Source organism: Populus nigra, chromosome 4 (assembly GCF_951802175.1).
Source record: "Populus nigra chromosome 4, ddPopNigr1.1, whole genome shotgun sequence".
NCBI classification, from domain to species: Eukaryota; Viridiplantae; Streptophyta; class Magnoliopsida; order Malpighiales; family Salicaceae; genus Populus; species Populus nigra.
In genome coordinates this window covers 22,508,216-22,536,028 of record NC_084855.1, presented here as the reverse complement: position 1 = coordinate 22,536,028, position 27,813 = coordinate 22,508,216, and the positions used below count along the sequence as shown (strand labels likewise).

Sequence of the window (27,813 nt, the reverse complement as noted above, 5' to 3'; positions counted from 1 at the left end):
AGATCTAATTCGGGTGGGGAATATATGTTAAATGAATTTCATGATTTTTTACAGCAGAAAGGTATTGTCTCGCATCGTTCATGTCCATATACACCACAACAAAATGGGGTTACTGAGCGTAAAAACCGTCATCTTTTGGATATCACTAGAACTTTATTGTTTGAGTCTTCTATACCATCTAAATTCTAGATTGAAGCCTTGTCTACTGCAGTTTATTTAATCAATCGATTGCCATCACATGTGTTAAATTTTGATTCCCCATACTATCATCTACATCATAAGTCTCCTATCTATCATGACTTGCATACTTTTGGTTGTGTTTGCTTTGTTCATTTACCTTCTCATGAACGACACAAACTTTCTGCTCAGTCTACTAAATGTGTCTTCTTAGGTTATAGTATTTCTCACAAAGGTTTTGTTTGTTATGATCTAAGCTGTATCAAATTTCATATTTCTAGAAATATTGTCTTCTTTGAAAATCAATATTTCTTCCCTATTCATGTTGCATCTTCCTCTGTTGCTCCTATTCTTCCTCATTTTAAAGATGTGTCATCTTTTGAGCGATTCAAACCTGGAATTATGTATGAAAGACGTTGACCAACTTTGCCACTTCTTGAGACTAACCCACCACCTGATACTATTCCTAAGATTGCTTCTGAGCCTTCTACTCATCAGCCTGCTCTTCGCCACTCTACGAAAGTATCTCATCCTCCTGATCAGTATGGTTTTTCTACTACTCTATCCACTATTATTGTTCCATCATGTTACTCACAAGTTGTCCAATATGAGTGTTGGTAGAAAGCCATGTAAGAGGAACTTCAAGCTCTTCAGAATAATCATACATAGGATCTTGTTTCTTTTCCTCCAGTTGTTAAGCCCATTAGGTGTAAATGAGTACTCGATTAAGCTTCGCTCTGATGGAACTCTAGATCGATATAAAGCACGGTTGGTTGCTCTTGGAAATAAGCAAGAGTATGGTGTGGACTATGAGGAAACTTTTGCTTCTATAGCCAAAATGACTACAATGCACATTATTATTGCCATTGCTGCTTCCCAGGGTTAGCTACTTCATCAAATAGACGTCAAAAATGATTTTCTCCATGGTGATCTTAAAAAGGATATTTATATGGCACCTCCACCTGGTTTGTTCTCATCATTTACATCAGTTGTGTGTAAGTTGAAGCGGTTCTTGTATGGTTTGAAACAAGCTCCCCGAGCATGGTTTGACAAGTTTCGCACTACCTTGCTTCGCTTCTTTTTTGTGCAAAGAAAATATGATTCCTCATTATTTCTTTGCACGACATCTACTGGTTTTGTTCTCCTCCTTGTTTATGTCGATGACATTGTCATTACAGGCACTGATTCTTTATTGATTAACAACCTTCAGCACCATCTTCAGGATTGCTTTCACATGAAGGACTTTGGTTCTCTTACTTCTTGGGATTGGAAGTTCATTCTTCCTTTTTTGGTGTACTTGTGCATCAACATAAATATGCTCAGGACTTGATTGCTTTGGTTGGTCTTCAAGATTCTTCTCCGGTGGATACTCCTTTGGAGGTGAATGTTAAGTTTCGACGTGATGACGAGGATCTTTTGCCTAATCCAACTTTATAACGGCAATTAGTTGGCAACTTGAATTATCTTATTATTACTCGGCCTAATATCTCTTTTGCAGTTCAGCAAGTCAGTCAATTTATGCAATCTCCACGTCATTTACATTTGGTAACTGTTTGTCGCATCATACGATATCTACTTGGCTCTTTTAGCCGTGACCTATTCTACCCTGCTAGTTCTTTTATTTGCCTTGTTGCTTTTAGTGATGCCGATTGGGCGAGATGTCCTGATAAACGTCGCTTTGTCACAGGTTAGTGTATGTTTCTTGGTGATTCTTTAATATCTTGAAAAAGTAAGAAACAAGATCGTGTTTCCAAATCTTCGACTGAGTCTGAATATAGAGCCATGTCAGCTGCTTGCTCTGAGGTTGTTTGGCTTCGTAGACTGCTTGTAGAAATTGGATTTCCCCAGACTACTTTTACTCTTCTTCATGCTGACAACATGAGTGTTATTTAGATTGCTATCAATCCTGTTTTCCATGAGTGCACCAAGCATATCGAAGTGGATTGTCATTCTATTCAAGAAGCCGTGGACACTCACGTTATTTCTCTTCCACATATCTCCACCGACCTTCAAATAGCTCATGTGTTTACCAAATCAATGACTCGTCAACGCCATCAGTTTCTAGTTGGCAAATTGATGCTTCTTGATCACCCATCATCAATTTGAGGGGGGATGTTAGTATGGTCTTTTTTAGTAGAATCATTAGTTTCCATACACATATTTGTTATTTATGTAAAAAAAAACAGATGTAAATATTTATGTAATCATAGGGTAATTAGCTTTCTATAATTAGGCCGAGATTATAGTTAATAGTAGCAGATTTTATGGAATGTAAATCAGAATTCTTCCTATTTAATGAAAGAGACTCTCATGAAGGGAGGTCATTCAGCCAGATTGACAGAAAAATGGTAAATTCATTTCCTCTTTTTTTCTTTCACATTGAATGACTAGAAATTCATGATTAGAAGTATAAAAAAAAGAGTGTTTTGAGATAGAAAAACATAACTACCCTAGAAATTTAGAGAGATCAAGGAAAAAAAAGGTAAGCTAGAGTGAGAAAATGAAGGGAGAAGAGGAAAAGAGAGAAGTTTTGAAAAAATCTTGAGGGATTGACTTTCTAAATATGTTTAGAAACAAGGTAAGGTGTTTGAAACCCTTTGGTATCGATTTGAACAAGTGTTTAATGATTCTATGCAAAATTAGTAATTTGAATTAGAGTTTTTTAGATGAAATTTCGGGGAAATTGAAATTAGTTGTTAATTATTGTTATAGATGATTAAATGACTATAAAAAGTATGAAATTTGTTAAATTAAATAAAAATATTGGATGGGTAATGAAACTTAAGGGCCGACTATGGAGAGTCAGGAAGGCATGTTTGAAGAATTTGTGTTATTCTTGTAAATTATGTTGAAATTGTAATAACCAAACACGTGGGTTATACTTTAGATGATTTATCATATTTCTACATGATAAATGAGAATTTTGATGTTTTAAGAATTTAAAGTTTTGAGAGATATATGAAATTATAATGAATTATACTTTTGTAATATTTGTAGCGATATGATGAAGAGTTGATTATTGATTTGGTGAGAAAATTGTGGTTAAATTGGAAAGAAAATATACTCTCATCTAAAAGAAATTGTTTGGTCAATTGAAGAAATTAGAAGGGGTGAGTTGTTTGAATAAATTGATAATTATAAAGGGTAGAACTTGCAACGAATTAATCATGGTATGATTAATTGGTAGGTAGGTTTTGAGAATTTCAAGTAGGAAACATATCCTTTTCTTTTTGATATCGTTGACAAAAGATAAAGCAATGATGTTGTCGAGATAATTGTTTATATATTGACTTATTGTGAAAAATTAGTTAATACAAAGATACAGGAGGTTTAACATTAAGTTGTTAAAATTACAGAAGAGATTGTAAAGAGGGTACAAAGACAGGATCACACATATAGAGCTCGGACGTTACGTAGGTGATCAATATCTTATTAATTTGGCTCTATATAAAATTGTTATAAATATCAAAGTAGATTCCTTTGCACTTTATTGTATTAATATTTGATGTGACATTGTTGTCGTGTTCGGGGTTGGATGAGTAGTTCTTGGTTTAATAACTAATGCTAGGCCTGAAGATAATTAGTTCTTGGTTTAAGGATTAATACTCTATTTTAGGCTGGATATTTAGCACATTGGTTTAAGGATTAATGCCTTGTTTTGGGCTGTGAAACTGAATACCCTGAATAAGGGTTTATTACCCGAGTCCGGGTTAAAGAGAAAATCTTTTGAATATTCAAGGGATTGATGTAATTAATAAAAAGAGGAATTAAGTTATTTATTAACATAATTCTTAATGTAAATATATATTTTAGTTAATAGTAAATTCATTAATTTATATTAAAAAATATTTTTTCATATTAATTAATTAATTAATAGGGGTATAAAATGATTTCAGGGTCCTCGCAGCTTTATCGTGATTAGTAGATCATGAAGCCCCTTGTGTTTTTGTATTATATAAAAACATAACTGATGTTGTATATTTTATGTAATTTTAGGATGATAGCATATATATTAATTATTTTAATGTAATTATTATCATGCAAGGAATTTTACAAGCTGTTGGATTTAAATACTAGATAAATCCATGATTACCTAAAGTATAATTTTTCTTTGATAATGTCTGTATTAATTTTAAACATAGTAGTTATCATTAGTTTAAATTATATATTGTTGTATTTTGATTATTTTGTTGATAAATATTAGTTTAATTCATCTAATAGTTAAAATATGATTGATGTGATGAGATAAATTATGATGTGATAAGTCCAAGAATATTGAATAATGAATGAAATGCTAATTAATTATTTATTAAAGTATAATAAATTTAGTCAATAACTTAAAATTTTCTAATATAGATAAAATTTTGTTGAAATTTTGATAAATTTTTAAATTATAATATAAGAAAATTATACTATTTTGGATTTATTACATGAAATTTGTACCAAAATACTAAGATGTTACACAAATATTCTTATTTCTATTTTTTCCTTGATATGACAAATGCAATATCATGGTGAAATATATTTTTTGAATTTCCTCCCAAATATTCTTGAGTAAAACAACAACAATAATATATTAACCTACAAACACTAAAAGTTCTAATAAATAAATAAATAAATGGTAAAAAGCAAGGAATCCATGTGTAGACGTGTATATGTCATGTTACGGACGTCATTAATCCTTTTAGTTAAACAACCGTAAAACCCTAATAATTTAAATACTACATCCACTAGCTGTCTCTCTCCGCAGCCCCGACACGCACGCGCTCACCCACTCTCTCTCTCTGTCTAAACCCTAGTCGAAGACGACGACGACGACGACGACGACGACGAAGACGACGACTATCCAGCTAGGGTTTAGACAATAGACATAACCGAAAAAAGAAAAAAAAATCTCCTCGATCGATCAATCACTCCTTATCCTTTGATCAGTTCCATAATCATAACAAAAATATGGACCTCCCTAGCCTCGCTGTTGTCCTACAAGCTGCTCTTAGCCCCAATCCTGACGAACGCAAAGACGCCGAGCAAAGACTCGATCAGGTTCAAGATTGAATAATTAATCATTTCTTGTTTAATTTTTCTGTTAAATTTTAAAATTTTGTTTGATTCTTTGTGATTATACTGCAGTTTCAGTACACACCTCAGCATCTTGTGAGGTTGCTGCAGATTATTGTGGACAATAATTGCAATATGGCTGTGCGTCAAGTAGCTAGTATTCACTTCAAGAACTTCATTGCCAAGAATTGGGCACCCCATGAGCCTGGTATGCTGTCTTCAATTAGTTATGCCAACTGTTTGAAAATTCTTTTTGTTTTTGATTAGTTGATGATTGCTATTTCTTTGGTTTTGCTGTTTGTTGTAGGTGAGTTACCAAAGATCTCTGCGAGTGATAAAGCTATGGTGAGGGATCACATCCTTGTGTTTCTTGTGCGCGTTCCGCCTTTATTGAGGTATAGTTGTTTGATTTCTACTGTTTCACCGATCATTTTGGTTTTTACTTGTTTGGATTTTGCTCTCTCCTGAATTTTGCAATCTCTTACTTTTAAGCTGTGTTTTGTTGGATAAATATGATTTCCTGATTTTTTTTCTTTTAAATTCTCAAAATTTGGTTTTGTTTGTGGAATGTGCGTTGAAATTTAATGGACCATTGAGGGTTTTCTACTTTTGCTTCCTCTAATGTTAAATGTTATGTCATGATGTATATAGGGTACAACTGGGTGAGTGTCTTAAAACAATGATCCATGCTGATTACCCAGAGCAATGGCCTCACCTTCTGGATTGGATCAAGCTTAACCTACAAGATCAGCAAGTATATGGAGCTCTATTTGTGTTGAGGATTCTTTCTAGAAAATACGAGTAAGGATGTGCTAATTGTTGACATTTTGATTTGTTTCCAAGATAATATGCCAATCACTATGCTTTTTGACTTTTTCTCTAGTTCTGAACATGCTTGCGGTTCTCTTTTATTGTTTCTTAAACATCCAACCATTGGTGTTGGGATCATTTTCCCACTAAAAACAGGAAAGACATATAAATAACTAACTTGCATATGACATTTGAGCTTGATGTAATGGCCTGTTTTGAACAATTGGCCCGCGGTGCTGGTGAGACACACCATTATATAATTTATTTGCTTGTGTATCTTTGGGCATCAAAAAAAATAAGAATACCACGGTCATTTATTTGCTGGCTATATAATTGGCACACATAACTGTGCTTTTAAGTTGGTTGTTTTCTGTTATTTCATCAGGGATGCTTTTTATTTCATTGAAAAGGAACCTTTGCTGGACAAATAAATGGTGGCATGAGAATCTTGGGACACTTTTCAGTCCTCACGTTGGGTTTCCATGTTTTAGTGTACCACAACGTCTATGAATGCTTTATCTGAGCTGCTATACTAAGTTGACTTAAGGATTAGAAATTTAGGTTTTGTTTATGTTAGACTGCTTTGTCACCCAACTTATTCTTCCACGAATGAACACATTGCTTGTGAGTCTAGTTGCAAAGCTCAATAAATTGTCTGAAAATTTTGTTTTCATAGGTTCAAGTCGGATGAGGAGAGGACACCTGTTTATCGCATTGTTGAGGAGACATTCTCTCATCTTCTCAACTTATTCAACAAACTTGTCCAGATACCGAATCCTTCTCTGGAAGTAGCAGATTTGATCAAGCTTATTTGTAAAATATTCTGGTCATCTATATATGTAAGCTCTGAAATGGCAGTTGAATAGTGAACTAATGTAAATTCTGTTTTATGGATTCCTTGATTATTTGATGTTACTGTTTATCTATCATGGTGAGTCGTGTTTCACTTTTGTTTTGCTAATTGACTTGATTTTGCTCATCTTGAGATGCCATGTAAGCCATACTGAAGTTCCCCAACTTGTTTATCCTTCATTTCAGCTAATGGCAATTAGGAAATCTGCTCTCCTTTAGTGGTTAAAGCTGTTTTGTACATGTTGTAATTTGTAGTAATTCAACATATACTCTTTAATTACTTGCTGTGCTAGAAATAGACCTAATATTGTCACTCAATGCTGATGGATTTTAGTGTACAAAAATAGTATGCATCTTAAACCTTTTTAAGTTTCCATCATATTTCTAAAGCTTGTGCAATGCTTTTCTTCCCTGGTTTAGGAATAAAGTAAAGTTTTTGATTTCATAATACATTAAGAGGTATGCTGTCAATGATACATATATTATTTGTTTGAACTAGGAAAAATCCCAGTGCTGTATGTGATTTGTTTTCCTAGAAAATTTCTGGGGACACAAGCTTTTTATTTTTGTGGTTATGATTTACAAGTTTAATTTATTGTCATTGATTATCAGCTGGAGATTCCAAAGCAACTCTTGGATCCAAATGTCTTCAATGCTTGGATGGTTCTTTTCTTAAATGTTTTGGAGAGGCCTGTTCCTGTAGAGGGCCAGCCTGTGGATCCTGAGCTTAGGAAGTCATGGGGATGGTGGAAGGTGAAGAAATGGACGGTTCACATTTTGAACAGGCTATACACTCGGTAATGTTTTGGTGTTTGAAATGAGTTTAGAATAGTTGGGACGAGCATGTAATTTATAGTGTCATGGCCATTTAAAACACTTGTAGGTTTGGAGACTTGAAACTTCAAAACCCAGAAAACAAAGCTTTCGCCCAGATGTTTCAGAATAATTTTGCTGCGAAAATTTTGGAGTGCCACTTGAATCTATTGAACGTGATTCGTGGTGGTGGCTATTTGCCTGACAGAGTTATCAACCTAATTCTTCAGTATCTAAGCAACAGGTTTGTGAAATATGCTTTCTCACAAATACTGCAGTCGTATTCTTGTTTCTTCACATTTTATGTCCCATTGAATCTTCCCATTATCATATATATCATCTTCCAGTGTTTTAAACTTCTGATTGGCAGTGTTCCGAACTATTTTGTTTCTTCATACTATTTGGGGTCAGGAACTTGTGATTAAGGCTTGTTGTTGTGATCGCACCAGTTTGGGAGTTATTGTTTTTGTTGGATGCATCAATTCGGGTGTGAATGGCATGCTTTCTTTAGACCCAAACTGTTGCACTCATGGGATTTTTTTCTCATAGCTTCCCCTAGGGTTTGACTGTCTTTTTTGATAGCATCTTCTTCCTCATCTTTGTACTTAAATGTTCTTATCCCCTCCCCCCTTGCTCTGTAAGCATTTATCATTTGATCACATGATAAAAGAAACTCAAGCTCATGCACTCAACAGAAAATGAATGTGCCTGGTTTCTAGAGCACATAAATTTATGCCTTTTGTATTGTGACAAGTTGGTCATCACGGTTTTACCAATATTTTTAATTGGGTTTGTCTAATGGATGCCCTTAGGGCACTTTTTAAGCTTACTTAGTGTTAGATTGTTGTAGCTAAATTTTGTAATAATTAGACAATTTCGAACTTTTCATCTATTCACATCACAAATCCAATGCTTAATAACCAAACTTACACATTTTGCAAACTTTTCACTAACTACCAAAAACTAGTTCATAAGGGCATCCAATAGCATTTCCCTTTTCAATTCTGTGTTTTGTTGCACTGCTGCTATAGTGTATTTTTGAAGGCTAATGTTGTAATACTGATTTTTGTTTACATGCAGCATCTCAAAGAATAGCATGTATAATCTACTGCAACCAAGACTTGACATTCTTCTTTTTGAGATAGTTTTCCCTCTTATGTGCTTCAATGACAATGATCAAAAACTCTGGGATGAAGACCCACATGAGTATGTGAGAAAGGGTTATGGTGAGTATCAAAATCTGGTTCCATTGCTTGAAAGACTTAAGATGCTTTGGCATTATTGTTGGACTTGTGGGAGGTGATCACCCTGCCATAGAATGCAATAGACCATTTGGTTACAAAAAGCCCTGAGTTTCAAGATTATTTTTTGTCTCCAAAAATAATTTTGAATAATGTTTTGGAGAATTATTAATTTGATGCTTTTGGAGGTGCTTGAATTGATAAACAGCAAAAATATCCTTGATAGCAATTTGTTTAATTGTCTTTCTTTCTTTCTTTTGATTTTTAAATTGAACATTTAACACATTAACAGCATCATTACCAAACACTTGCTTGAACAATCGTATACCCTTCACAGCCACAACAGCTCTTTCTCCATAAACACTAGTCATCATGATGTACCTTGTTGCAGATATCATTGAAGATTTGTATAGTCCCAGGACCGCTTCCATGGACTTTGTCAGTGAGTTGGTTAGAAAACGTGGGAAGGAGAACCTTCAAAAGTTCATTCTATTCATAGTGGAAATTTTTAAGAGGTACTTTTCATTTTGAGGTTTGCAATAGATGGAAATCTTTTTCGGTACTTTAATGGTGCTCTTATTGCTGGTTTTTTTTTAGATATGATGAAGCACCAGTGGAATATAAACCCTATCGACAAAAGGATGGTGCTCTACTTGCTATTGGAGCACTTTGTGATAAACTGAAACAGACTGACCCTTACAAATCTGAACTGGAGCGTATGTTAGTGCAACATGTTTTCCCCGAGTTCAGCAGTCCTGTTGGCCACCTTAGAGCAAAGGTTTATTGCTCAGTTATTTTTTCCTTGAAAATATTTTTCTGTTGTTTGGTATTTTATATTTTAGCTATACCCATTGCTATGGACTCCAGGACTTTAATCTTAATTGGGTTTTCCAGATTACAAAGCATAAATGTTAGTTTATTAAGAGTGAGCTTATGCTTTTCTTTCTTTTTGGAGTGGGTGTTAGGCTGCATGGGTTGCAGGACAATATGCCCACATTAACTTTTCAGACCAGAACAATTTCCGTAAATCCTTGCACAGTGTCGTTTCTGGGTTGCGTGATCCAGAGCTTCCTGTGCGTGTTGACTCAGTTTTTGCATTGCGATGCTTTGTTGAAGCCTGCAAAGGTATGAAGCTGCTACTCTCTAGCACTTTTTCTATATTTCTCCATTCATCCATCCTTCTATCTAAATGGGTTCTGTGCATGACAGATTTAAATGAGATTCGTCCGATTCTTCCTCAACTTCTTGATGGTAAGTGGTTATGCTCATGTTATTGACAGTTTATTTTAGTTTGTGACATTAATTTCTGAAGTCAGTTAAATAGAACTCGCCTTCTCTTTGTTCACAAGATCTTTTTTTGATTTACGTCACTGCATTTTTTTGTAGTTTTTCCTTTCATTCAACTCTACTGTTTATTAATAGAATAGATCAATTAGCCCTTGTTAAAAAGGTTCCAAGAGTGCTGATGTGACTGGTTTCTTTTCTTCCTCCCTTCCAGAGTTCTTCAAACTAATGAATGAGGTAGAGAATGAGGACCTGGTCTTTACTTTGGAAACTATAGTGGACAAATTTGGGGAGGAGATGGCACCATATGCTCTTGGATTATGCCAGAATTTGGTAATGCTTATCAGTTCTGGTTAGATGCTATATTTGTTGGACATTTCTGTCTAATTGAGACTGACATTATACCTTTATGTTCAGGCAGCTGCATTTTGGAGATGTATGAATACTGCAGAAGCTGATGACGAAGCTGATGATCCTGGTGCTTTAGCAGCAGTTGGTTGTTTGCGTGCAATAAGCACAATTCTTGAGTCAGTCAGCAGGCTACCTGATCTTTTTGTCCAAGTTGAGCCAACTTTGCTTCCTATAATGCGTAGAATGTTGACAACTGATGGCCAAGGTATGTGTTCATCTGGTGGCTTGTCTTATCTTGTCTTATCTTGTCCTAGTGGCGCCTGCTGATGTCTTTGATGTCCGCTTGGGGATATATGAACTTGCATGTGTGATTTGCTCTAGTTAATTTGGTTGTGCTTGCCTATCTGGTTGTCTCAAATCCAGTGCGAATGGTTTGCAACATTGTTTGCAGGCAACTGAGGAGTTCTCTTTCCCTGAGGAACTCCCAGTAATCCATTCATCGTTTCTTTTGCTCCCCTGGGAATGAGACATCTATGCCTTCTAGCATGTAAATCTATATTCTGTGGCAGCTTGTCACTTGATTGAAAATATGCTAAAGCAAGACCATCCAATGTTTTGGAAACTTGAGGCAATTCTATTCTTTGTGCTTTTCCTTAAATTTACATTAGGATTTTATTTTTTTGTTTGCCATGTCAAAAGTGTTGGAAACAAATTATCAATTAAGGTCTTTAAATCTTGTCAAAATCTTAGTTGTTTCTGATTGCATGCTATTGAGTAAGCCTTTTGTTCTATTGATGCAATTTTGAGATTGAGCACTTTTTTGATATCTTTCTGCAGAGGTGTTTGAGGAAGTTTTGGAAATTGTTTCATATATGACCTTTTTCTCTCCAATAATATCTACGGAAATGTGGTCTCTTTGGCCCTTGATGATTGAAGCATTGGCAGAATGGGCAATTGATTTCTTTCCAAGTATGTATTTAGTTCATTGTTACAACTTCTTTTGTCACTAGTAATATTGTGGAAGCTAATTCTTTCATTGGTATTTTATACCCTCATTGTTATGATTTGCTAAAAAATAATGTTCCTGAACTGCAATATTATTTGGTAGCTTGAACAAGAAAACAAAATCAAGGGTCTGTGATTGAATGAATTAAAGTCTTTCTATTTCGATGCATTTAATATTTTTTTCAGGCTATATTTCTTTTATGGACCGATTTCTTTGGTCCTTGTAACAGTTCTTATGATGTTTTGTTTTGCTGCAGACATTCTGGTTCCACTGGACAACTATATATCTAGGGGGACTGAACATTTCCTTGCATGCAGGGAACCGGATTACCAACAAAGCCTTTGGAACATGATTTCATCGGTGAGATATTTTAGAATTATTAATCACCTTTCATTTTCTTTTTGTGCAATTGAAGCATGGAGAATTAATAGATGACAATCTTGAATGTTCGTTATTTTATTTTATCTATTGATCTCTTTTTGGGTCATGTTTTATGTTCCTTTGCAGATAATGGCAGATGGAAACTTGGAAGACAGTGACATAGAACCAGCACCGAAGCTTATTGAAGTGGTTTTCCAGAACTGTAAAGGGCAAGTGGATCAGTGGGTTGAGCCATATATGAGAATCACTGTTCAGCGGTTGCGTCGAACTGATAAATTATACTTGAAATGTCTTCTTATGCAAGTGGTGAGGAGTTATAATGTTTACAAATGCTTTGACACGACTTTTCTGTTTTGACTATACTTTACCCTCCGAAGTCCATATCTTGCTTCTTTTTTTCTCTCATGGATTGATTATTTCTCGGGATTGATTTTGTCAAGTAGTTTGAAACTTTGAATATTCACTTGTACCATGTTTATGTAAGCAGTCAATATTCGTAACCCTAACTGTGAGCAGACAGGCCTAGAGTGTGTGATAGTGGAAAGTTGCATGTATTTCACAGTAATAGCATTGATAACTAATCATGTAAGGTATTTGGTTGTAAATATGAATTTCATGTCTTTATTGGATGATGGGAAGTCTCAAATTTCAGGGTTTGTTTGAAATAATCAATGCCTTGTTATAATAATGAGGTTAACTTTGGATTGTTACTCCTTACTCCTTGGAATAAACACATAATGCTGCTTTGGCTACCCCTCGTTGATATTCTGCACAAATACGGGATTGTGGCTTGTCAAAGATTCTACATGAGACTATGGATATTGTAATTTCATGTTAATTTATCAAAGATACATTTCTTGAGAAATTGAGATTGTTCAGTCCCCTTTGTTCCCTGGGTATTTTCTCCTCTGATCACATCTTGTACTTTTAAAATTATGTTTTTATTGGGTCTGCATGTGTTCTCTCTGACTGAGAGTTAGTCAGCTATTGCTGGTAATACCAAAATTTTCATTTGAGAACTGGAACTACCCCTTTTAACTGATGAATTTATTAAACAAGGCATCTGTTAAAATCCCATGACCACATACATTCCATATGATAGGGTAACAGAAGCATTTTCATACATTTTGTTATTGTAAGTTTTCGTACTAGTCAGCTTCCTAGATGGTAGGAGTCAAGGTTTCCTATTGATGAGGTTAGAGGAATGCACCTCTTTGGGTTGGGTTAGTCCCATGCTTGGTGGAATTCACTTACAAATCTCTGGGTCAGTTTCTTGAGTTGCCTGAAAAAAATGATTTTGTGAAGTGATTAATCTTTTTACAGTAGGCATCATCCCACACTTAGAGAGGTATAAGGTTTCATAGTTATTACACCCCCTATAGTAGGCTATACTGATTTAATGGCTGATATTTGGTTGTCTGGTGGGAAAATCGAAATCTGACATTCTGACTTGTTTGATATTCTTGCAAAACCTCTTATTTTGAGGTATTTTGATGTGAGCTAGTAGTTAATGCTTTTGGCAGCTTAACAAGATTACTCCCTTTTTGAGCAAACCTCTTATTTGTCATTAGTAGGTGACCCATTATATTTGGAAGCGATTTGTTCAAGTTTGAATTGAAAATTTGTTAAAAGGATAGCCTTCTGAATTTTCTGTGCAGGTTGCAGATGCTCTTTACTACAATGCAGCTTTGACCCTCAGCATATTGCACAGACTTGGTGTTGCTACAGAGATCTTTACTCTTTGGTTCCAGATGTTGGAACAAGTGAAAAAGAGTGGCGTAAGGGCAAATTTTAAAAGGTAACTTTTCCTATGCTCGTCTTCTCTATCCTTGGGCTTCATATAAGCTGTAAAGTGGTGGGTTGCTTTCTTCTGTTCCATTAAATGGTTTCTATGATTTGGTGGATCATGCAGTGATTTTTGTGGTGCAGGGAACATGATAAGAAAGTTTGTTGTTTGGGACTGACATCACTACTTGCTCTCCCTGCGGATCAATTACCAGGAGATGCTCTGGGGCGTGTTTTCAGAGCCACTCTTGATCTCCTTGTTCAATACAAAGATCAACTTGCAGGTCTTAGTCTGTCCTCCTCTCCTCTCCTTGCTCTTTTCCCTCAGCTATGACTTCATTATATGTTTGGATCAATATTGATCTTCTTCGGACATCATGTGTTGGGACAGAAGCTGCAAAGGAGGAAGAAGCTGAAGATCTTGATGATATGGATGGTTTCCAGACTGATGATGAAGATGATGACGCTGATGAGTCTGACAAGGAAATGGGAGTTGATGCTGAGGATGGGGATGAAGCTGAAAGCATTAAACTTCAAAAATTAGCTGCACAGGTGTGATCATCTTCTCATAATTTCATCCATAACGAGAATCCATGTTTTTTTAACCCCATATTTTCTTGAATTTGCTGGTGGTGTTCTTAGCCTTGATCTATTTTTGTTTTTATTTGAAATGAAAATTAAGCATGCTGTACTTTTTTCTTCCATCTTAAAACCCTGAGTTACTGTGTGTTTAAAGAGAAATCAAATTATTCCCTATCCCAGGAGAGTGCTAACTTTTGCTTATGTGTCCATTTGAAAATGCATTTTCATGTTCAAAAACGTCAAAGCGCGTACTTAATCACTTTTACTTCTCAAATTACCTTTTTTCATTTCCCCCCACTAATTTCTTTCATGTCCTCTTCACTACCAAGGGAGAGCACTTTACAAAATCACATTATTAGGTGTCAGGTGGCAATGCAAGTTGATTCTCTGATGAGCCCGACCTTTTTCAAAGAAGATAGCATGTAGTTTAATCGTTGGAAATCTAAAATTTTGAAATGTTGAAGATTTATTTTGGGAAGAGCAAAGCAGTCTGTCATGAATATTTTGAACGAAGGATACATGAAATAGAGACAATTAATAAATGCCCAAAAAGTTGACTAAAATTAGAAGGCTTGCCATTTTGCCTGTTTGTGATTTATTCATTATGTTTTCTTGTTGATATATAGCATCTCTTTTGGAAAACCAGTAATTGGTTGATGGCATGACGCCTTGATATAAAAAAATTCAAACTGGTAGTTGGTTGGTGTTATCAGCCAAATTATTTCATTAAAACAATTACAGTAGTTTGCTCACGTGCTCTGAAGTTTCTCCATCTTCTGTATCCTTGATAGCCCCCAATAAGGTGAAACAAATGGAGCCAGCTTCTCTTGATCTGCTTGTCTATTTATAGGATATTGCATAACCATAATGCTGCCATGTCCCATGAACTGTTCTAACCTTGCAATAGATTTCCTTATGCCATCACCATTCATTTTAAGCCATTTATATATCTCGATTCCTGTATCTCACAGATGAACTTCTGTGTTGGGATTGCTAATTTATGTGGGTTATATCTTTTACCATGTTGTTTATTTTTCTTATTTGAGATACGTTGAGCCATCACTTAGGAATTTTACATTAGATTGTTTTCGTATCAAACTAAAATTTATGAGATTGTTTTCATATCAAACTAAAATTTTAAACCCTGGTTTATAGAGCGCTTATTTATCCTGTGATTTTTAGCTGAAGTTTCTCTGAACTGTTTGTTTCATGTTTTTCTTCAACTCGTTTATGCTTGTAACACTTTCTTGATCATCACCTGCTATATGCACATCACAGGCAAAATCTTTCCGTCCACATGATGACGATGACGATGACTCAGATGATGACTATAGTGACGATGAGGAGTTGCAATCACCAATTGATGAGGTGGACCCTTTCATTTTCTTTGTGGACACGATCAAAGGCAAGGGAAACCTCTTTTGCTATCATACAGAAAAAAATAATTGAAGACTAATTTCTTTTTGCCATCTAACCAGTTACTTTTGTTGTTTTGGTTCCCTTGAATCAGCCATGCAAGCATCAGATCCATTAAGGTTTCAGAATCTTACCCAGACGCTTGACTTTCATTTTCAAGCGCTGGCTAATGGTGTTGCCGAGCATGCTGAGCAGAGGAGGGTAGTGATTGAAAAAGAAAAATTGGAGAAGGCATCAACTGCTGGTGCTTCATAATTTAGAGGCTTTGGAGGGCCTGCGGTCAAACTTGTTCATTGCTTCCTGTTCATGCATATTTCATTAGAGTCATTGCCAGTCTCATTAAAGCATTTGCGTAGTTCAAAGATCATGGAAGTCAGTCAGGCCTGAAGAATTATCAGGCTCAAAGTTTTTGAGGAGCTTTGCATGTTTGAGTTCCCAGTTAGTCTGCGTAGTGGGACAAGGGGGCTACGACTTTCTCTGCCATGGGTTCAGGTTAGTCATTACATGGTGAGTCTGGTCCATTCTACATCAGAAGAGGCCTGTCACGCCTACTCTTTGTTCTCCTTGTTTCACCTGTTGTATTTTTTTGGGGGTGTTGGGGGGGATTTTCTTTTGTTTCAATCGCCTCTGCTCTTTGCCTTTCTGGGGCTGAGTTGAGACCCAGTGGTCCGGTGTTTGAAATCAAGAAGTGCCCCATGCATAGAGTCCATGATGTCATAGGGATGGGAATCATTTTGGGGAGGTCAACGCTGTAATGATAATTTTTGATAAAAAGGTAGCCAACATTCTTTGTATTTCCTCTTCTGATTTTTTTCTTTTATCCCATTTTGTAACGAGTAGAGTCCATAAACACCACGGAACATTGGTGCGCGATGGTTTTGGAGATTTTGGGTTTACTGCTTAGGCATCCAAGGGGGTAGCTCGCTGCTGGTTGTAAAACAGTTGATATTCTTTATATAATGGGGTGGGAAGAGAAGATTGGTTTGTATATGGTGCTCAATTCCTTAAATCATTTTGGCAAACTAGTTTCCTTGTTTATTGTGTTGTACGTTTATGCCTAAGAAAGTTGTAGAGTGCAACGTCTAGAGTAGAGGAGAGGAGTGGTAATGTTTGTTTTTTGAAGTGTTTTTTATTTTAAAATAATATATTTTTTTATTTTTTAAAACTATTTTTGATATTAGTATATTAAAATGATATGAAAACATGAAAAATATATTAATTTAAAAAATATATATAATTTTTTTAAAATTTTTAAAAAACACTTATGATGTTTTGCATTGTGGCAATAGTATAAAAAAAAACATGTTATTTTAGTTTTTATTGAACTAAAATACAATTATGTGTTTGATGCATAAATCAAAAGTTATTTGGTTGCTGTTTGGGAAACAACAGAAGCTTAAAAAATATGAAACAACTGTTTTGTGGTAGTGGTAATGATAGTTTTAGTTTTTGAGATTGTAGCTGGAAAAAAAGAAGAAGATAGATTTGGTTAAAATTATGTTTGATGAATTTTTATTTATAAAATAAATAAAAAAAAGTTTTCACAAATGAAATATAAATTTTTATGAATGAAAGGTATTCTATTTTTGATTGTACAAAACTAAAATGTGAAAAGTAATAATGTTTTGAGTTCCTTTCTGCCTAAAAAAATAACCTACTACAAAAATAAATATATTTGAGCATAGCTAAAAATTTATTTTAGCTGATTCTTCTAAAAATATGATTATATTCATGCTTTTTGAAATAAAAAGTCTTTGAATATTAAGTGTATTATTTTATGTTGTCCATTGCTTCAAATTATGTTCACTTTTAATTATTTAATAATACTTAAAAATAAATTCTTTTTATTATAGTAGAAATAAATAATAATAATAATACAAATGCATATACTTAAAGAAATAATGAAAATTTAAATAATATATACTACTTAAAACCACTATTATATCATTTAACTAATATCTTTATCTTACACATCTTATAATATTTAATCAAATATTGAGACATGCTTGCGTATCTATCAATATTATTCTCTTTTTTTCTTCTTCTTGTTTGAATAGAAGTTCTTTTTGCATAATAACAATCATGTCTCATTCTATTTTTATCTTTTCATATTTCTCTTCCTCTTGAATTTATTTTTTCAAAAAAGTTCATCTTTTTACATTCCATTTCTATTTTGTTCTTTATAATTCTCTAAAATCAATCTAACATGAAAACTTGTGCTACCATTGTTTTTTTTAACTTCTTTGCCATATTTTTACCTATCAGCTTCTCCAATTATTGTTGTAACCAAATACAATATTATCTTTTTCTAAATTGATTGAACTTTGAGTAAGAGAAAAATAAGTTATGGGAGTTGCATTTGTAATATTTTTTGACTTTTTTTTTGAATTTTAAACCATCTATTTAGGTTGACTCTTCAGTAACATCCCAACAATGTTGAAATATGAATGATCAATCTTGAATTTTTTGATATACAATCTTCACTTCATTGACCTAATAATAAAGTACATTGGAATGCATTACTTAAAAAAATTTATAAATTAAATGAATTTAAATATATGAGTTTTATATAAACAATATCCTGTCTTGAAAGGTGAAATCACTTTTGTTTCTATTTTTAATTTGAGCATAGTTTGTACAAGACTTATTAATTGTTATTTGAATGGTAGACTAACGATACATTAAAGAACTTGATATACATTTAGATATAAACTTATTGTTTTTGTGGTAGTTGCCATGAATTCTTTTGCAATATGCCTTGTTTGTTTTTTGTTCATTTTCTCATAATGCATCCATGCTAGTATTGATCCATATTTCTATAAGACAAATATCCTCTTCCTCTCTAAAGTTGCTAGATTGCTTTATCTTCTTAGTCTTAGGTGGATTTTCACATGGATTTTGAGATGACATAATGGCTTGATTGGAATATTGAATGAGTAGATCATAATTTTCTTATGATAGTTGTGTATTCAGGTTGGACCCGTCATACATGAGATTAGTGAAGTAGCCATAATCTTGAGATTCCATTAAAAAAAACCCAGTAATTGTGAATGAGAAAGAAATTCAAATTAAACAAATAAACATGAAAGAGATAATATATAGAGAATAAAATTGAGAGAAATTGGATGGGAAAGGGAAGCATTGTGTTATCAATTGGCAACCTCATTTAGTTTGTTTTGTTACCTTTTTATTTAACCAAAATAATTTTTTTTCCAGTATTATAAGATACAACCCACCTACTTGGACCTAATAAGATTAACTTGGTCACCTATTAACTAAAGATTTGGTTGTAGTTAGGTTATTGAAAAAAAAAAATTTTTTGTTAAAAAATAAAAGTTTAAGATAACTTAGATTAACACACATAACTTGCAAGTGATCTAGAACTTAGGTTAAGTCAATTTCTAAATTGTGTTTCATATATATAATTTTTGTTTTTTTCCTCAATGAAAGCTGAAAAAGTTTAATATTATATAGATATAGCTACAAAACCAAAATGCTTGAAAAATATATAATATTTTAATCCATGTCTTATGAAAAATAGGTTAAAGTACATGAGCATCTTCAAGTCATTTTTCCATGCATAAACGTGTGTGTGTGTGTGTGTATTATAATCAAAGAACAAATCTAGACCTCAACCATTTTTAATGGACACATCCTAAATCTAAACCTTAGGGTTTATAGTTCTCCATACACCAAACATTATTAATCATAAATTTGTTTATAATCTATGATATAAAACTAAAAGTGAAATTTACTGAAATAATAATATGAAAGGGAGAGACTTGGAAGAGAAAGAGAAGTAAGGGGAAAAAACACACTAGCAAAAAAGTAGTATTTCTCATAATAATAATAATAATAATAATAATACCACAAATGATAACTAGGCTAAAAGGATGAAGATGAAGCGTTGCACAGGATTGTTCACGAATACGCGTGTACTGCGCCTGCCTTGATTTTGTATGATAATTCATATTTCTTTTTGGGGATGTGCATACTGCTTGGTACAATATGGGCCTTTTAGGTTTACCTTTAAGATGAAAATGGGCCGGGCTTTTCAGGCATGCCAAGAGGCCTTATATGTGCAAATGGGCTCGTTTTCTAGGTCTGATTTTGTACTTTGTTTGGGCCATGTGTTATCCCCGTGTGTGCATTTTTAATCGTATTGTATCTTATCACACTTCAAGCTTGTCCTTTTAATAATAATAATAAAACAAAATGAGATTTTACAGAACTTAGTTTATAAAGAATGGCATGACCAAGTCTGTTAAATGTTGAAAAATACCAATAGTTGCGTTTTTTTTGCATGCCTCGTCATTGTAAAAAAAAAAAAAACCATCTGTCGTTTTAGCTTTTTTTCAAGAAAGAAAAGTCAATCAAATGCTCATCATTTCACATCCATTTCCTAGCTTTATAACAAGTTTATTAAGTTCATTAATTTTTTTTAAAAATTAAAAGGTTTATTAAACTGACATATCTAAATTTTTAAATAAATAATAGCGTAACCTTGTTCCCTTTCATTAATCAAATCAAAAATATTTTGACCTTTAATTATAATTTTTAAGGTTAATAGACTTACAACAAGCCATTGCTTGAAACATAAAAAATAAAATATATTCATTGACGTCATAGTAAAATATATTAAATTTGAGCAATATTCACCAATATCAAAATTAGAAATATTATTTGTCCAATATCTACTAATATCAGAGTCAGGAATATTAGTATTCACTAATATTATAATTGAGAGTATTTTTAGCTCAATTTTCACTGATGTTAAAGTTAAGAATATCATACTTTTTATATAATACTTACCAACACTAGAGTTGGAAGTGATTTTAGTTGAATATTCATCGACTCAAGAGTCATGAATATTATGGGCAGACTATCAATAACATAACACAACTTACCCTTCATAATTTAAGAAAAAACCAACAATGCAACCTACCTCAGTTAAGATGTTATATGAATGATAATATCTTTTCTTTTACGTAACCAATCACGTACCATATAATATTTGTTGACTAGTTAGAGTTCTTAATGGTCATAGTATTAGATGACGACTTTTTAAACAAGACTTTTCCACTCTAAGAACAAGATGTCAGATATCTATTTTTTTTTAAAGGTCGCTGCGATGTTAGGTAATGACAAAATGACAACTGTATTGGGAAAAATATTGGACTAAGCTTCACCTTTTGTCTGTTAATTTCTACGATGTTTATTATGTTGTGTTTGTTTGTTTATCTTTTTTGACATCTTTATCATGTATATATTGGATATAAACTTGTGCATTCAAACACCGTGCACTATACTTTGAATGCATACAATATCAACTTTAGATTAGGTAGAGGAGTGACGATACCCCCAATAACTTTAGTCTGGGTAAGACTATTAGAACTATCCAACTCTTGTTTAATTATTTACTTGGTAGTGATATGCCAATATGATATTATTCAGAGCCTTTATCTTTACCCTTTTTGTAAGCCTCATATCAACCTTTCGAAGATGATCATTGAGCAGATGAGAGATCTTTTAAGACCAGGTAATATCCTACCTTGATACACCTAGTGTCTAGAGCTTACCTTTAGGTTGTGCCCTTTGTAAATTTCACCAAGGCAAGTTTAACATGTAGCATCTTAATTTCAAGACTTATAGGTGACATAATGGCCTTGATTGTGAGATCATTACTGTTGAGTATGAGCATGAATTCGAATCACTGCAGCTGATGGAGGGAGATTACCCTAGATTGGATGTTAGCGGGATACCATAACTTAAGGATATAATATGTGTGGTAAATGATGTCAGCAAAATGGTCTGGCTCATCAAATGCCTAGAAGATTAGACAAAATTTAACAAGATAAATAAGAGGATTTTACACCCTTTGAAGGTGCCAATGCTGTCATTGGCCATAAAAACCTTAATACACTTTTAGGACCTCGTTATTGATGGTTTACATTCGAAGATGTAGATATGTTATATACTATTGAGGAGTATGATATCTTGATATATTTCCCTAAAGATATTCACAAGGTATACTTTCACCAAAGAACCAAGAATATCCTTAAAGAACTTGCTAAGCTATTAGGAATCAATCAGATGAACAAATATAGAGAAAAAAACTATGGAGGCTTAAGATGGAAACGACAAGAGGAGCTGCTGATTGCAAAAAAAGTTTGATTCAAATGCTAGAATGGAGAAGTGTAGAATATATATTTTAATGATATTTAGACTAGAATTATATCCCTTTACAGTTGGAATTATCAGTTTGGAAGAAACCAATTTGTTTGTTGAGTATAAGAATACCAAGATTAACCCCCATGCTGCAATCTTGGCAGAGACAATCCCATATATCAACCATTATAGGAAAACTAGGAAGGGCTCCATGAGATGTTATGCCCCAAATCTATTTATCTGGATGGTGAGTCATATAGAGGTTGTGACTCCGATATTTAGAAATTTTTAGTGGTTTGACCAAATCAAAGGATAATTGAGTCAAATTTGTTGAATAAGGATAAAATCAAAAGATGGGGAATCAAAGTGGAAAAAGCGCCGCAAATAGATAATGGTTTCAAAGTTCTTATAAGAAATTCACTTTAGTCCTCAAAGTTCATATATTATACCTATATGGTCCCTTAATATTTTTTCAATTTAATTTTGGTACATAAACTTGTTTTTGTTATTTCTTAATCCATGGTTTGAGAAAGAAGAGAGAGATATCATTGGATTACGACGGTAAAGAGAGAAAAATATTGAGGCCATGGATAGATTCATTAAGGTTTCTATGGTGTTTTCTAGGTATTTTAGATTAGAAATGATTTGAGAATGAGTTTTTAGGTAAAAAATAGTTCAATCTTGATTTTTCGGCCATTACAATTGCTAGAATTTGTGCAAAGTCAGGCGAAGCGTTGTTTGATTTTGTTTCTTTTTTCAAAAAAAATTGGGACGAACAACATGTCATCTACCCCAATTATATTTTATATTTTTTTTAAATAATTTTTTTAATTTATATTTAAATTAATACCCCTTCTCTTTAATGCTTTTATATTTTTATTTGGTTTTTTTTAAATAGTGGTTGTATTTTAAGTATTTTGTTTGCATTTAATTTTAAAGACATTTTCTAATTGATCTATAATTTTCTTATGTTTTATATAATTGAAATTTATTGTAAAAATAAAAAAAATATTTATTTTTGGATAATATAAATGCAACCTTGTGAGATATTTTTTTCTTTTTATTTTATTCATTCAATTTTATATGTTTCTATTTCTACTATTATTTGATTAAATAAAAAACAATTTTAATACACAGATTCATTGAATACAATAAGGTAAATAAACTGTGTTATAAGATTAAATATCTTGTTTAACATCCACCTTCTAATTAACTTTTCTAAATACATATTTGGTTATTGTTATTGATTTTTTTTTTATATTTTGACACAGATTATTTTTGATTTATTTAATTAGATATATACATAAATATTTTAATTTAAACTTGATATTTCTTACTTAAAAAAACATGTAAAAAAAAAAGAGTTCAATTATTCTATTCAAACCCATGGAAATTAATCAAAGTAACACGAGGTAGGAAAAGAAAACGTCAAAAAATTCTTGACAAAGAAAATGATATTAATTTGGGGAAATTATAAAAGGAGACTCAAGTATCCAATTGATCACTCCTTTCTATCACGGCGATCATGTAGCTAAGAATGCATAGGACTAATTAGAAAGAAACACGGAAATGTTATTTCAAAGAATAAAACATAATGTATTTTACTCCATATTTTATTTTAACATACATGTTTTTTTTTGAATAAAAATAAATCATATATTTTATTTGGATTAATTATTCATATAATTTGGTTGAAAGATGTATAAAACACTTCAATTTTATTAGAAAATAATATAAAAATATTTATTAAACTTGATTTAATAACTGAATATTTAAAATTGAGATAATTTTTTTAAAAAAATCACCGAGAAATTCAATGCAGTACTTTTCAACCAATAATTACTTTGAAAACGCGTTTTTATTGAGTTGTAGATACAAGTTTTGATTTTTAAAATCTTCTAAATAAATAATGTTGATTTATATATAAATTAATTCGAATATATCTTTTATCATTAATAAAACAAATAAGTAATCAAGGATTAGATAAGGGAAAAAGGTTCTCATTAGACAAGTGGGTAACTGAACCATGTGCGATCATGTGGTGGTTGGCCCCTTGTGGGTCCACTAACCCACTTCTCCAACCCTATCCCTCCTTGACAGGGAATTTCTCTACTCTTTTTCCTTAAAAACAATTAATAATAATAATTTTTTTAATAATAAAAAAAACAGCTAGCTAGCTAGCTAGGTTGCTTGCCTGCTTTCTTTCTTTAGTATTGCATTCGTGGCGCGTGCACCCTCAGCTCTTGTTTCTTACAGGCGTAAAAACAAGGCCTGTCTTCTTCTCGGTTCAACACAGTGGGGGCTCCCTGCTGAATTTCGTTTCCAGTAATAAAGCAACAGCCGCAGCATAATCTTTACATGGCTTTTAGCACACAGAGGAGATGGCGTGAAGCCCACGCCCCTTTATGGAAATGGACACGTGGCACACTTCTATCATGAACAAAGATAACCATGCTTAAGGAAATTCCTTAGCTTAGTTCATATATATGTTTTGGTTCGTGTATTTCCATGAAGGTTCAAATCATAGGTAAAGTAGTGTTTTGAGGGGAGGAAAAAAAAAAAAACAAAGATAGCGAGACAGAGAAGCCATGTTTGTTTGTATTTTATATCTTGAATGTATATATTTGAATGTATAGAAATAGATTTATTTTATATTTATGATGTTCTTAACCAAACAATTTATGTCTATTTTGTTTGTGTTTTTTCTATATATACCGAAATATTATCTAAACATGATTTTATAATGATAGAAAAATAATATTTTGTGAGTATGTTAATAGATTGTTTGTTTTTTATCTGGAACTGTGTTTGGATGCATTTTAAAAATATATTTAGATTGAAAAGGAATTAAATTAATATTTTTTAAAATATTTTTTCAATGGTTTTGATATATTAATAAAAAAATAAAAAAATAATACAGCATGTGAAGAACAAAGTTATCCCAAGAGTACTCCTTTTGTTGTCAAGAGCTAGAGGAAAATAATTAATAAAAACCCTTTAGGTTGGGAAAACATAAAGGCTAAAATTCTCTCTAGCCGTCCAAATTCAATCCCTTCCACTCCTCATCTAATATTCCTTCCCTATTAGCTTTATCTATCTCTCTCTCTCTCTCTCTATCAATCTCATAATTAGCTCTCCATATCCATGGAAGAAAACCTCCTCTCTCTTTCCTAGGCTTTTTAGAACATTAAGAGCAGATTTGTGTGTCAGGGATGGAAATTTGGCTTTTGTCCTAGCAAGCAAGAGGCCCCCTTTGTGTCAGAAGAAAATCCTAACTTCCAATCTCAAATGCTCACTTGTCCCTCTTTCATCCCCTCCATAAAGTGACTTGTGTCAGAGCTAGTTAGTTAGTACTAGGATTTTACTTATGATTCATGCTATACTACTCCTACTGCTATAGTTTTGAAACAAATTCCCTCTTCAAAACCCTAATATTCACTTCACTGCTCTCTCTCTTTTATCTTTTCTTGGAACTTGCAACCATGGCTTCAAAGCATGAAATAGCTACAAGACACACAAAGTCCATCAAGACCAGGTTTGCCAGTAGATTTCTCAGATCCCTTTTGAGAATGAAAAGGAGTGATAGATTTGGTGGTTCCCAATCAAATGAAGGAGTCAGGAAAAGGAGTACTCATAGAATAAAGATTGCTGCTTATGCATCGATGGCTCGTGCAGTTGGTCCAAGCAGAACTTGGAGCCGAGCCCTTCTTTTCAAGCTTAGAAACCGAGCCAGAATCCAGGGAGTCTTGAGAAAGAGATGCTTGGTTTCAAAGAAGAATAAGAAGAAGAGGGTTATAAGAAATAAGGTGATAATCTCAAGAGAACCAAGTCGTACTGATACTCTTCGAAAGCTTGTTCCTGGAGGAGATTCCATGGATATTTGCTGTTTGTTGGAAGAAACTGCTCATTACATAAAATGCCTTGCCACTCAGGTTAAGGTGATGCAAAGTATAGCCGATCAATCACTACTCTAAGTGATGATCAGATGAAGAATTGCATGCATGGTGATTAATATTTATTGTTCTTATATACATCAAGATTAAGTAAATATAAAGAATAAAACTACCATGTCATGTATGCACAAGGAAAGGATCCAGTTGCTCAGTTTGTAAAAAGGTAAATTTTCTAGATCTTATGAATATCACAAACATATATAAACATATGAAGATCATTAATATTTATCTGCATCTTGAGGAAAATTGCATGTCAGATCAGGGATTTATACCTCATACCAAATGGTTTTTGTTTGTTGTACATAGCTATATCAATCTGACAGACAGGATACCTTCTATGTTTGTTTATATACTTTCCTCTCTTCCTCTCTACAATCACTCACAAGCACACACTTCATCTTCACTTCTTTTGATTTCTGTAATAATCTTCTACGGCTTGCGCATCAATGATTATATATAGGTTGATTCCATATAATGTTGCAGGTGAGAACATAATAAGGGTAACCCTGGATATGGGATTAACTTATCAATTCACACCTTCCATTAGAGAATCTGATGAGTGGAAGTTTTAATTCCAGAAGGGTTTTTTTTTTTTTTTAAAAAAAAGGGCAAAGATAACAATACCAATTCCTAAGTGGAAATATGTTCAAAGAGAGTGATTAGGTAATTACAAGAATTCATGGTGGACACAATTTTTTTCCTTTTTATGTATACATTTTCAACTATAAAAAAATGTTTTTACAAATGCTGATGGACAAATAACAACAATAACTATATTTCAATACAAAATAGGTTATTTTATTGTAGTTAGGTGCATATATTTTGATGATATATATATATATATATATATAGATTTAATATTTTTTTTAAATAAAAACACTAAAAACAAAAACCACCGCAATTAAAAGGAAGATCACATCATGTCATGTCTACCAGATGGTTCGAACTACTGGGCCAAAACCTAGATTCTTTTATTAATGTGCGAGCAAGGAGCTTGTCCACAGTCCTTGAATTTACTAGCAAGGGATTCCTCATCATCCAAAAAGAGTAATAATCATTAAAGAAACTAAAAAGGAAACATATGGACTCATCAAGTAGTGCGTCGTCAGCGTTACAGATGTAGTCTGTAGTATTTTCAGCTTCTAGCTAGCTCGTTTGATTATCTTCTTGGTACATAGTAAACAGAGATAATCGGTACAAATATAACATGTTTTTTAATGTATAATGTTCATTAAAAGTATAGAAATTTATGTTTATTTTATATCTATGTCTTTGTTTTTTTAACTAAATATATTTTTATTTTTTTTAATATTTACTTCTTCTGTTTAATTTGCAACACTAGTAACCAAACACAGTAAAAAGGGACACGGGGAGATGGGATTTAAAGATGGAAGAGAGGAGACTCCTTCTCAAAGAACAAAATAAATTTCTAGCTTGTAAATTACTTGGAATATAACTAGAGAATTATACAAGAAAGAGAGTTGTGGTTTTAACCACTTTCCAACTGTTTTGGTTGTACCAGTTCTCCAAATTTCATTTAATAGATAGATAAGGAGCTTCTTTCATCGGTTATGAAGATTTAAACTCCATGCCAACCACCAATCATGCACTAGGAATACATCATTCTTATGATGAATTTTCGTGTGCCGACATGGATTTTGGTGCTATATTTTCTAGATATATACCGTCCAATATTAAAATATAAAATCCAAAAAAAAAAAAAAGGCATGCACGACATGCAACTGGCTAGCTATAGCTAGGATTAATTATGAAGTTTGTCACTCTCGTGATCCATGTCCAAAAGTAAACTAATCTTTCTTGTCGACGTTCTAGTTACACAAGCATTATAAACATACAAGTAATGCTAGCTAGAAGCTTAGCACCTATTTACATACATTCATCATGCGCGCAGAAGCAATTTTTTTAAATCACGGTG

At 33.0% G+C, this 27,813-nt stretch overlaps 2 protein-coding genes across 2 annotated transcripts; both read left to right on the top strand.

The window, feature by feature from the left end:
* The first annotated feature begins 4,910 nt into the window (after positions 1 to 4,910).
* On the top strand, positions 4,911 to 16,744 carry LOC133691984 (importin beta-like SAD2). The gene is made up of 22 exons (XM_062112619.1): positions 4,911 to 5,220; positions 5,308 to 5,443; positions 5,543 to 5,630; positions 5,887 to 6,036; positions 6,722 to 6,884; positions 7,510 to 7,694; positions 7,781 to 7,954; positions 8,791 to 8,936; positions 9,343 to 9,466; positions 9,549 to 9,729; positions 9,917 to 10,076; positions 10,161 to 10,202; positions 10,450 to 10,568; positions 10,653 to 10,851; positions 11,424 to 11,555; positions 11,849 to 11,952; positions 12,100 to 12,279; positions 13,632 to 13,771; positions 13,903 to 14,042; positions 14,150 to 14,310; positions 15,619 to 15,745; positions 15,851 to 16,744. The coding sequence occupies exons 1-22, from the start codon at positions 5,131 to 5,133 to the stop codon at positions 16,009 to 16,011; spliced, it is 3,102 nt and encodes a 1,033-aa protein (XP_061968603.1). The 5' UTR covers positions 4,911 to 5,130; the 3' UTR covers positions 16,012 to 16,744.
* An 8,188-nt stretch (positions 16,745 to 24,932) lies between these two features.
* Positions 24,933 to 26,225, top strand: LOC133691142 (transcription factor IBH1-like). Its single transcript, XM_062111495.1, has one exon. It carries the CDS (start codon positions 25,299 to 25,301, stop codon positions 25,896 to 25,898), a length of 600 nt encoding a protein of 199 aa, XP_061967479.1. The 5' UTR covers positions 24,933 to 25,298; the 3' UTR covers positions 25,899 to 26,225.
* Positions 26,226 to 27,813: the final 1,588 nt, after the last annotated feature.